The 12,563-nt window shown below is 35.2% G+C and overlaps 1 protein-coding gene and 1 long non-coding RNA gene across 2 annotated transcripts in view; one reads left to right on the top strand and one right to left on the bottom strand.

The window, feature by feature from the left end:
• Positions 1-1,612: 1,612 nt before the first annotated feature.
• The window catches only part of LOC143247225 (uncharacterized), a 38,908-nt gene continuing 27,957 nt past the window's right edge, over positions 1,613-12,563 (bottom strand). Inside the window, exon 2 of the long non-coding RNA XR_013026442.1 lies at positions 1,613-2,582. This is a non-coding gene — a long non-coding RNA (uncharacterized LOC143247225). The remainder of the gene's footprint in view (positions 2,583-12,563) is intronic.
• LOC143247223 (LIM domain only protein 3-like) lies at positions 2,374-9,210 on the top strand. The gene is made up of 3 exons (XM_076494932.1): positions 2,374-2,603; positions 5,025-5,150; positions 6,111-9,210. Exons 1-3 carry the CDS (start codon positions 2,374-2,376, stop codon positions 6,319-6,321), a joined length of 567 nt encoding a protein of 188 aa, XP_076351047.1. The 3' UTR covers positions 6,322-9,210.

Genomic DNA, 12,563 nt, shown 5'->3' with positions numbered 1-12,563 from the left:
TTAATTTTTTTAAAGATTGCTTTAAAACAGAACTACATCAGGTTATTTGCTCTGTCCAATGTGGGGAATCGAACCCAAGATTTTAGTGTTGAAATCTCGTAGACTTACCGCCTTTCCTGCAGTGGCATTTTAAAAGAAAATTGTTTGGTGAACATCCAAAGATTTTCGTGTTTAGAAGTGTTTGTTAACAAAGCAAGAGTTATGTACATGGAAGGTTAAGAAGGCAATGAACATATCATGATAAGTAATCACAAATGACGCTCTTATCTGGAGTATTTAGGGACAGAAACAAAAACTTGTATAGTAGGTAGTGACTCATCAGTTGTAAAGGCGAAACCTAAAATATATATATATTTGAGGTGAAATAATTTGTTTCTTTTTTATCACAAAACTGTGTCTACCAGAGGGAATCGAGCTTTGAATTTTAGAGTTATAAACCCCTTAAACTTACCTATGACGTACTAAGGGACAATGAAGTCTAGTTAGTTAGTTGGACTGTCTGTTCTCTTCCCGTAGCATGTATCGAAACCGAGATTTTAGTGTAACAAGCCCTCAGACTTACCACTAAGTTACTGAGGGCTTGAGATTCAATCATTTGTAATAATTAAAATATTTTGAAAACTTTTTTCGTTAGCATTCTTTAATACAAACAGCGATCGGTAAAATATGAGAGAATAATGATATTTGTTTATTGAGTGGATCTTGACAAACTGGCTCTGTTTGATAGTTTTAACATTGTTTCTCTAGTGGGAGAATACTGAAAATATGATTTCAATTAAGACCTCCGTTGTTGGTTACAAAATGATTAATTAAATAAATCGCGTGTGTTTTTTTTATAAAATAAACTTAACTGACGAACACACACGGTTCAGTTGTCAGTTCTCAGTACTTTAATGTAGTTGATTTAGTTGACCAAAAGCAAACTAAGTTTTACGTTACTGAAGTCAATTATTTTCAAGTGTAAAGACCAGTAGATAATTATTGAGTTTGAGTCTGTTGCGTGAGTTATTCTTTGCTTGAGTTTTTCAGTTAGTTAAGTTATGACTTGTTAATTCTGTGTTCTTGAACAACGTATAAAGCAGGATAAATTAGTATGCAAGTGAAATTTTTATATCAGCGTCTTTTGTGAACTTAGACCTATCAGCGAACAATAGTTGTGCTAACTTGTAAAACCTGTAATTGAACTAATAAAACACTTTCGTTAACATTAAGTGAACTGTACGTTGACTTGTTCTATTTACTGGTTAATTTAAGAGAAGAGAAATCTTCATTACAATAATACACTGATATGTTCATAGTATGAACTGGTTGTTCCTTGGTTCGTGATGACGACCAGAGATAAATAACTCCTTTAACTGCTAACGTATTATGTGGTATATTAGGGTTAATACAGTTTGAAAGTTAAATCTACTGTGACTTGTTTAAAATAATTGTTTACAATAAGATAAAATATGCAAGAAATGTGTCATGGAGACAGATAAGTTCTTTGTATATGTACTGAAACCTTCTGATATGGGAAACTGGACTTGTATCGTCACTCATGAAATATAGGAGTGAGATGTGGATGTGGCAAGCGGTCAGTTGATATTACGCTATTGATTCAAGCCACGTGTTTCTATAAGAAACAGAACTTTATTCAATTACATTAGAATAACTGTTGATCGTACTTAGTTTCATCTTCCATAGATATTGCGTATAAGAACCTAACATCACGTTCATAACAATCAAGGGAAGTGTATCTTTATTTCTTTTTCAGCAACGAACCAAATAATGTTGTTTTTTGTTATTGGTAGGTGGTACACTGTTTCAAGTGCACTCAGACCTACATAATTGTTAGACATTCCCGAATCTAGTTGTTGTTGTTTTCTTCTTAAAATGGAAGGACCATATTTTGATAAATAAATGTCTTATGGGGTTAAATCCCCTGAAACTATATTTTGATCTTTCAAGAGGTGTTGAGTTTTGAGATGCGTTAAAATGTCATCATACATTTCCAGTCTCTAACGTTTATTCCAGTTTTTTCTTCATATTTATGTACGATCGTTAACTTTTTGTCTTATTTCTTCCATTCCTTTCTCGGAGAGAGAAGAGAAAAGCTGCACTGGGCTATTTTCTGAGTCCACCACATGGAATCTAACCAGGGAATTTAGCGTTGTATGTCCGTAAACTTACCGCTGAACACATGACAACGTAAATAGAACTACTTCCAACAGGAATAATAACAGCTCATTAACATTCCATCAGCCAATTTCACTGCTTTATCATAATAGTTTTTTTTATGTAACTGTGATGAAAACAACCCACAGGAATCTTTTTTTGTGTGTATGGGTTTAAATATTATTTTTTTCATATTTTTATATAGGTTTATTTAGAATGGATGTAAAACAACAAATATCTCAGCGACTTCCTGTTGACACGGGGATGGCATCAGAGTGCGCTGGGTGTCAGAAAGTTATCCGAGAGAGGTACCTATTGAAGGCTCTGGACCAGTTCTGGCACGAGGACTGTCTAAGGTGTGCCTGTTGTGACTGCAGGCTGGGAGAGGTTGGCTCCACTCTTTTCACTAAGGCTAATCTCATACTCTGCAAGAGAGATTATCTCAGGTTAGAAAGTATACAATAATGGAACTTTTTGTTTTTCAAAATGGCAACACTCGAAATAGAAAAAGAAAGTTGAAATTATTTTTTTAAATAATAAATTTCACTTGAATTTCTAAGGTAACATATCAGTTGGAATTTTTTTCTTTAAACTTTTGCACAGAATGTATCAGCATATAGCCGTCACAGCTTTAGAACTGATAGTCTAGATGTAAGACTGCTGTTCAATAGACCCCACCCCTAACTCTTGAGACACTCTTGTAGTACTGAATAGTAGGATTTGATTATCTATCACGGTTCCAGAGTGCAGGGCGCATTTTTGAGACAAAGGGTCGCGAACCGTGAAACCTTAACTTCACAGGGCACGCTAACCACTAAGTCACGCCCGGTCCATTGCAGATAACAAAAGAAAGTTGAAACTGATATGCGAAACATCTGTATGTTTGTTGTATACAGTGGAGAGAGTGATGTGTTAAAAAAAAGTTTCGTGTTATTTCACTCTTACAAAAAAAAAAGTTGTGTTGTGGTGTTATCTGCGGTGATGGGTGTACCATGAGGTAATGGTTTCTTCATCCGCGGGTATACACATCTTATCCTGGACTGTCTTCTATTTCTTTTGGTTGTCAGGTTTCAATTATTTAAGTCTCATTTCTATATATTTGCTATTCCGGCCACAAATGACACGAAGTGTAACACCAAACTCGATTGTAATTATACCACAAATGACACAAAGTGTAACACCAAACTCGATTGTAATTATGCCACAAATGACATGAAGTGTAACACCAAACTCTATTGTAATTATGCCACAAATGACACGAAGTGTAACACCAAACTCGATTGTAATTACGCCACAAATGACACGAAGTGTAACACCAAACTCGATTGTAATTATACCACAAATGACACGAAGTGTAACACCAAACTCTATTGTAATTATGCCACAAATGACACGAAGTGTAACACCAAACTCGATTGTAATTATGCCACAAATGACACGGAGTGTAACACCAAACTCTATTGTCATTATGCCACAAATGACACGAAGTGTAACACCAAACTCTATTGTAATTATGCCACAAATGACACGAAGTGTAACACCAAACTCGATTGTAATTATGCCACAAATGACACGAAGTGTAACACCAAACTCGATTGTAATTATGCCAGACGTTACTTAATTCACAAATTGTAATAATGAAGCGATCTATGGTGAGATTAAAACTCACATATTTGAAAAATATTGATTTCTTCATTTATTTGGACATTCCTTGGCCTGATGGTTAAAGTGCGTGACTCACAATCTGACGATCACGGGTTCGATATAACGATCAGTCCTCCTAGTCGTTGATAAAAAGTAGTTCAAAACTGGTGGTTTGCGGTAATGACTAGCTGACTTCCCTCAAGGCCCAGCATGGCCAGGTGGTTAAGGCACTCGTCTCGTAACCTGAGGGTCGCAGGTTTGAATTTCCGTTACACCAAACACGCTCGCCCTTTCAGCAGGGGGACGTTATAGTGTGACAGTCAATCCCACTATTCGTTGGTAAAAGAGTAGCCCAAGAGTTGGCGGGGGGTGGTGATAACTAACTGCCTTCTCTCTAGTCTTACACTGCTAAATTAGAAACATCTAGCGCAGATAGCCCCGTGTAGCTTTGCGCGAAATTTCAAACAAACAAAATTGAATGGTTTATTTCTGTTAAAGGCCTAGCATGGCCAAGCGTGTTAAGGCGTGCGACTCGTAATCTGAGGGTCGCGGGTTCACATCCCCGTCGCGCCATCCATGCTCGCCCTCCCAGCTGTGGGGGCGTTATAATGTGACGGTCAATCTCACTATTCGTTGGTAAAAAGAGTAGTCCAAGAGTTGGCGGTGGGTGGTGATGGCTAGCTGCCTTCCCTCTAGTCTTACACTGCTAAATTAGGGACGGCTAGCGCAGATAGCCCTCGAGTAGCTTTGTGCGAATTTCAAAAACAAACGAACGAACAAACTATTTCTGTTAAAATTTTTAGTCGAACTCACGATCGTACAGTACCTAGCTGTTTCCTGAAAACCCAACTAGGTAAACGAAATATTTTAAAACATTTTGTTTTTATGCATATTATAGTATTTGTTTTTACAGTTTCATCGAAGATGGAGTCTAATTTGAGAATGTACTGACGAGAAATTGTCTTCTTACTAATTATTTACTGTAAGTTTAATTGTTTCAACATCATGCAATGCAGTAAAATAACGCAGTATGTGATGATATTATTAAACGTGTCACGAGAGGACGCTAAGATCTTTAATTGCTTTTTCGGAATATTTAGCACTTTTTTATTACTTATTTATAATATGCTTTAAATTGTTTTTCTTCATAACTAAGGGACTAAAATTTTCCAGTGGAAATCTGGAAACATTTTACTGATTGCATTATTGTTTATCTAAACCAGATTGTTCGGTACGACCGGTGTTTGTTCAGCTTGTAACAAAACTATCCCAGCCTTCGAGATGGTGATGAGAGCCAGAGGAAACGTGTATCACTTGGAGTGTTTCGCTTGTCAGCAGTGTAACCACAGGTAGAATTGCACTGGTTGTTTGTTGATATTGATCAAAGTGTATACATTAGAAAGTGACTTTGATAAACTATTGAACCTAGATCCTACTTCACAGACCTTCTTTTGTTCACGTTAAACCTTATCGTACCAACCTTTAAAATGCATAAGATTCTGACGTGGACGGAGATATCCTCTCTAACGCTCTTAAATAAGTCCTAATAATTCTTCTTTCTAGTGTAACCACAGGTAAAATGCGAGTCAGAACTGAAAACCAAAAATCCATCAGAAATAGCGAAATTCACTCTTTGCGTGAAATACTTCAAAAGTATTTGTTGGTTGTCAACTTGAGCCACTAGAGGGCTACTTCAAAATGTAAATCTGGAATCTCAAGCCAGTTACATTCATCGGTGCTTATTTTGTTTTTCACACACACGTAAATATGTACTTTCACAAGAGAATACTTGAATAACAACAGCTAATATTGATTAAAGTGATTTTATGATGACTGAGGGCTGTTTGTAGTTAACGTCAGAATTTTATACCTAGGTTATCTGTGTTGTGTCCACCACGGGTATCAAAACTCGGATTTTAGCCTTTAGTTTTGTTGCTGAACATTAACTGAGAAAGGCTTAATATTGTGTGAATATAATAAGAGGGTAATCCCAACATAGATTATAAGTCACATATTCTGTCTCTAGTTTATATTTGTCCAACATTTTCACGAGGTTAAGATGTGAATCCATTGGGTGATTGTATCTCAAGACGACTTGTGTGGGTATTAAAACTTTTATTAAAATAAAGTAGAAAACAAAAACCTGTTAACCTGAAGATGATCTAAGAAGGTAGAAACGTTGTTCTCTACTTTATTTTAATAAAAGTTTTAATACCCACACCAGTCGTCTTGAGATACATTGTTACTTCAAGTGAGTTTCTCGTCATCACGAATTACTTTACCGTTGTCTGGCTGTTTGTCTCTTCTAGGTTCTGCGTTGGAGACAGGTTTTACTTGCACAACAACAGAATATTATGTGAATACGATTACGAAGACAGGGCTTTGTTTGCCAACCTGCCCTACACTGGAGACAGTCTTACCCAGTTGAAAAAACAGACGGAAAACTTGTCTTCTGGTGCTAAAGATGACGCTTCGAGTGGCTATGGAAGTCCAGACTCGTTAGTCAGTGAAGGGAAGTAGTAAACGTGGCCAGGATTTGACGTATTAAGCCCTGTGATCAGCGAGCGACCGGATTATATAGATAGCTACTATCGTTAACGTAAAATTCGAAATAAATCATCCGGAACCAATATTAATCAGGCGGTTCTCATTAATTTCGGGACGAACTCTGTCAGATTAGTTTGCACAGGACTGCGATAACGACGATCTCTGTGATGATATAGTCTGCAGTTGAAATATGTTACGTAAGTGTGACATCTCGCCGAAATTTCACGAGCACGTTTCAAACGTTCTCCCAGAAAACGCGCGAGTCCAGTACCAAAATACTTTATACTCGAGTGTTTGGAACCGACAACAAGTTTCTCTGAATCTACTTGTGAAAACGTGTGTGTGACTCTGAAGTCTTTAATTTATGGTATAAGTTCGAGACTGCTTATAGTAGCTTTGAAAAAAAAAAATGTTACCCGCATTTCACATCCACCTAAAGGGGAGCTTTACGTAATAAACATTTGATTCCAACTGTGACATCATAGTTGATGACGTCAATTGGAATAAACGCATCGCAGACTTCAATTTCAAACTTGTTGCTGTTGTATATATTTTCGGCTTGAGAGAACATGCACAAAACAACATAGCTACAGTTTCCAGATGGTCAATGTTCTTGTATTATTTTTAAGAAAGTTAATTTCATGAAAGTTGTTTTGTTTTCGTTTTTCTTTGTTCTCTACTCCAGTGAGACTGACGGGTCTTATAACCACTGATTTTCTGTAGTTTTATAACACTGAGATTTCATGTGTTTGTTACGTATTAGTCAAATTCACACAAGAACAAAATCTACATGTACATCTGAACTATTGTAGGTAGACCTGTGGTTCGAATAGATATGGGATTGCAAAATTATTATAAAATTTAAATAAATATTTTGATGAATGGACTTAAATTTAATTGTAGATTTTTTTATCTTAAAATAATCAACTTCGCCGATCAAGTGACGTCATAAAAACACGTCAACAAATCTTGATAGAAATAAATAAACACACCATTTCCAGTTTGCCCCTGAAGAAGAAAGGTTCACCTTTTAAAAGTGCTTTGGTTATAGTTTTTATTCATTCCATAATTACTTAATGTCTTCAAGTGCATACTAATTAAGCCATTCCAAAATCCCTCGTCAACATGACGTAATATACAGTAACTATGGTAACTGTATACAAAAATACCATCCTTACAGAGAATACAGCTTTAGTAAGTATGGTAACTGTATACAAAAATGTCTACCATCCTTACAGAGAATACAGTTTTAATAAGTATGGTAACCATGTCTATATAGAAACACCATCCCTACAGAGAATACAGTTTTAATAAGTATGGTAACCATGTCTATATAGAAACACCATCCTCACAGAGAATACAGCTTTAGTAAGTATGGTAATCATGTCTATATAGAAACACCATCCCTACAGAGAATACAGTTTTAGTAAGTATGGTAATCATGTCTATATAGAAACACCATCCCTACAGAGAATACAGCTTTAGTAAGTATGGTAACCATGTCTATATAGAAACACCATCCTCACAGAGAATACAGCTTTAATAAGTATGGTAACCATGTTTATATAGAAACACCATCCTCAGAGAGAATACAGCTTTAGTAAGTATGGTAACCATGTCTATATAGAAACACCATCCTCACAGAGAATACAGCTTTAGTAAGTATGGTAATCATGTTTATATAGAAACACCATCCTCACAGAGAATACAGCTTTAGTAAGTATGGTAACCATGTTTATATAGAAACACCATCCTCACAGAGAATACAGCTTTAGTAAGTATGGTAAACATGTCTATATAGAAACACCATCCTCACAGAGAATACAGCTTTAGTAAGTATGGTAACCATGTTTATATAGAAACACCATCCTCAGAGAGAATACAGCTTATAGTAAGTATGGTAATCATGTTTATATAGAAACACCATCCCTACAGAGAATACAGTTTTAGTAAGTATGGTAACTATGCTACACCATCCCTACAGTACAGTTTTATAAGTAGGTAAATGTCTATATAGAAACACCATCCCTACAGAGAATACAGTTTTAATAAGTATGGTAACTATGTCTATATAGAAACACCATCCCTACAGAGAATACAGTTTTAATAAGTATGGTAATCATGTCTATATAGAAACACCATCCTCAGAGAATACAGAGAATACAGCACCATTTAGTACAGTATGTATAACCATGTTTATATAGAAACACCATCCTCACAGAGAATACAGCTTTAGTAAGTATGGTAACCATGTTTATATAGAAACACCATCCTCACAGAGAATACAGCTTTAGTAAGTATGGTAACCATGTCTATATAGAAACACCATCCCTACAGAGAATACAGCTTTAGTAAGTATGGTAACCATGTTTATATAGAAACACCATCTCTCCATAGAATACAAATAATACAGTATTATCATCAATAAACAGTAAATATTGAACTTTTTTTCCACACGTTATTTCATCAGTTTCTCTTCATCCCATTCTTTATAAATTATTTACCATCTTCTTTTCTGATTTGAGAATAATAAGCTGTCATATTTTTAGTTGTTTATTCCATTTATTTATATTTCAAACATTTGAGTAACTGTCTGAATCAGGTTATAATTTATTAGCCCTTAATGAAAACACTTCTTGTCTGGAGAGGCAGAAGGGTTTTGTAGTTTCAAGAGAAATGTTGTAAACGAGATTATAACATAGTGTAGAAAGTAAACTGGAGGGTGATAAAGCTAAAGTTTCTGTTTGTATATATATATATATATATATATATATATATATATATGTAAATTATTTTGTTCTCTATAAATTAGTTGTGGTGTGTTGATACTTGTTTTTATGTTAAATAAATGTTAAAACTTTATATGGTGTCATGTGAGCATAAACTTTTAACTACCAAGTATCATTTGAATCCAGTTATTTAACTACCAAGTATCATTTGAATCCAGTTATTTAACTACCAAGTATCAATTGAATCCAGTTATTTAACTACCAAACAACAATGTTTAATACTGCTCAATATAATTCAGTTCATGTAACAATTTTATAGTTATTTTGAAAATACCGTGATTGAAATACAGATTAGACCTCAAGGAATCATTGTCTCTAAGAAACAAAATTTTACTTGTGATTTAAGGTACAGTTAACTAACACTTTTACTTGCAAATAGAGACAAACCGTAAAACCGATTTTTGTCTGTGTGACATGAAAGTTTTCTATCAGAAGTTGTAACAAACTTTCCCTTATTCCAGTGGTCAAATGTTTTACAAACTTTATCTAAAGAAGTAAGAACATTTTACCAGCCTTTAATTTATCTGAGGTAAAAACGTTTTAACTTAGAGGTATGAAAGTTTTATCAACTTTGACTTCGTACATATAGCCAGAAAGAGCTAGAACCTGAATGTGATAGTTTAATTGCCGATAAAGTTTCTTTCAAAACTCGTTTGTCGTACTCGTCTTGCAGTAAAGTTCAAGTTCCCTTTTCTACGTAATACTATACCATAGCTTCAGGTGCCCAAGTCTTGGTTTCCTTTTCCACGTATCACTCACTCATTATACGTAGCTACGTCTTGTTGTTGACAACCGGTTCTTATCTTTAAAAGCATCTGACGCTACTAGCATCATTAGATTTCTGGTGATAATACCGCTAGAAGGCATCAGTTTATTATATGATGCCATAAACATTAGTGAAACTTTGACTGAGATTATTGCTAGATTAGAATAATTTATTCATCATTGAATGGCATAGATAAATAGAAGATATATTACTTTAATAACAGTTGGTGTGCCGAGTCTTGCAAAGAACTGTGCGACTTGAATTTAATATTATATATACATAAGATAACTGAAAAATTAATCTATACACAGTGTACACGGTGAAAAAATATACGAAACAAGAAACAGAAAAATGAAACCGACGCAACTCTTAAACGAAACGTTTATACGAGTACTAAACTTCGGAGTTTCACATAACGTTTTAATTTTCATGCACGAGATACTATATTCTATTTCCGATGTATTATAGCAGTGTGGGAAACGTACTTGATGTTTTTAAATAAGACAGAAAACGGGTAACTGCCACGTAAAAATAATAATAAAAAAAGATCTTGCCAGTTGGGCTTTAACGTGGAAGTAGACAAAGTTAAAATAAATATTTGATTTCTATTCTGAAACAAGTTTAATGGCCATTTTGAAATACATAAACGTTGAAACGAGTTTCTGGACACGCGTATTTATTTTCTCAAGAGTTAGTTTCTATCTTGAACTCTGGAAATTTTTTTTCGAGACTGCATCATAATTATTACGTCATAATAGTTTAACTGATTATCGGAACAACTGTGTTTATTAACAACTTTAAAAGTTTTATCCAGAGCTTAACCAGTATGTTCTTACTACGATCTCTATCATTTCGGTATTCGCCCAGTATGGCCAGGAGGTTAAGGCACTTGACTCGTAATCCAAGGGTCGCGGGTTTGAATTCTCATCACACCAAACATGCTCTCCCTTTCAGCCGTATGATCGTTATAATGTGACGCTCAATCCACTATTTGTTGGTAAAAGAGTAGCCCAAGAGTTGGCGGTGGGTGGTGATGACAAGCTGCCTTCCCTCTATTATAACACTACTAAATTAGGGACGGCTAGCGCAGATAGCCCTCGAGTAGCTTTGCGCCAAATTCGAAACAAACCAAACCATTTCTGTATTTTGAGATTTTAAAAGGGAGTTAGTGAAGTCCCCCGCTGATACAGCGGTAAGTCTTCGGACTTACAACGTTAAAATAAGAGTTTCGATTCCTCTTGGTGGATCTAGCAGATAGCCCACTGTGGCTTTGCTATAAGAAAACACACACATAATCAGTGAAATGAAAAACACTAAACAAGTGTTTATACGAGTCTTGACAACCGGTCATAATCAGTGAAATGGAAAACACTAAACAAAGGATACCGCCGTATTTAAAAAACTACCCCGGTTGGTCAGTCGTAAATTTACGTTCTTCCAGCTTAAAATCCAGGGGTTGATTTTTTCGCCCTGGACGTAGCTCATTTGCCTGGCCTAGATCTAAATTAAGTTTTACATAAACATACATAACTTTCATGTGATTGAACATTTGATAAAATTAAAATTTTGCGACAAGCAACAAATATTGATTTTTTTTTTACTTATTTGCGACCGTCAAAAGAAGTACAGGTAGTCAGACAGAAATTTGTTGTACTGAATACCTAATCCATTAAAACGTTTTATAACATTGATAATAAACATCAATAATGTCTCTGTTAAGAGAGAAACAAATTGTTGATTTGTTTGTTGTTACAAAGAAAGTGATACACAGTGGGCTATCCGTGCTGTGGCCACGACGGGTATTAAAACCCGGTTTTTAGCGTCATAAGCCCTCAAAAGCAACTCTGTTAGTAAAGATAAAGCGCTGTTATTACAAGTTATGTTCAAAATGTTGGAATACCTTAAAATCATACCAGCTACATATTTCAGTCCCCAATGGCACAGCAGTATATCTGGAAACTTACAACCTAGAAACCGGGTTTCGATGGCCGTGATGGACAGAGAACAAATAGCCCTTTGTGCAGCTTTGTGCTCAACTACAAACAAACAAATTACAGTTTTCTATTTACGTTTTTATACTTATTAACAAAAGGAAGAGTTGTCCTACTACAAAAGAAAATGTGGTACTACAACCTCATTAATGTAGTTTAAAAACTAGTCGTCATAATCAGGCTTACCTAACACGAGTACTTAACCTACGTGCCCACAGATAACAAGTATGAGAACGTGAAAGCCTACAAATTATTGAAACTGTGTTTTTAATCTTGTAAAGGGTTAACTTAAGTGGAAAAAATACAGACTTGATCTCAGATATCGCTCTGGAATCTGCAAATAAAAACCACACTCAGATTGATACTTACTGTGTGATCTCCAGTTTACCTTAACTTAGAATTGGAAACAAAATAACGGCCCTTTTTTGCGTTCCTAATTAATTATTTGTTTACTATATACACATATGACCGCCACCACTGCTATAGAACAATTTCGAATTGTTACTGGAACAGCACGTTTTCAGCGCGTTGCTTGAGCATACATGCTTCTCTGAAGTGTTATAGTGTTTAATTAATAGTGCTCTAATGACATTTAGAGGATTTTGTTAACTTTTGATGGTTAACCGCTTGCCTTAACAAACTCGATCGGTGCCCTAAGCCTAATTAGGA

Source organism: Tachypleus tridentatus, chromosome 3, assembly GCF_004210375.1.
Source record: "Tachypleus tridentatus isolate NWPU-2018 chromosome 3, ASM421037v1, whole genome shotgun sequence".
In the NCBI taxonomy this organism is placed as follows: domain Eukaryota; kingdom Metazoa; phylum Arthropoda; class Merostomata; order Xiphosura; family Limulidae; genus Tachypleus; species Tachypleus tridentatus.
The sequence above is the reverse complement of the archived record's forward strand: the minus strand, read 5'-3'. Positions and strand labels throughout refer to the sequence as shown.

Excerpts from the sequence above, each read along its gene's own strand:
- LOC143247223 (XM_076494932.1), top strand. The coding sequence starts at position 2,374 with ATGGATGTAAAACAACAAATATCTCAGCGACTTCCTGTTGACACGGGG. Across the intron at positions 2,604-5,024 it reads TGCAAGAGAGATTATCTCAG|ATTGTTCGGTACGACCGGTG; the intron begins GTTAGAAAGTAT and ends TATCTAAACCAG. Across the intron at positions 5,151-6,110 it reads TGTCAGCAGTGTAACCACAG|GTTCTGCGTTGGAGACAGGT; the intron begins GTAGAATTGCAC and ends TGTCTCTTCTAG.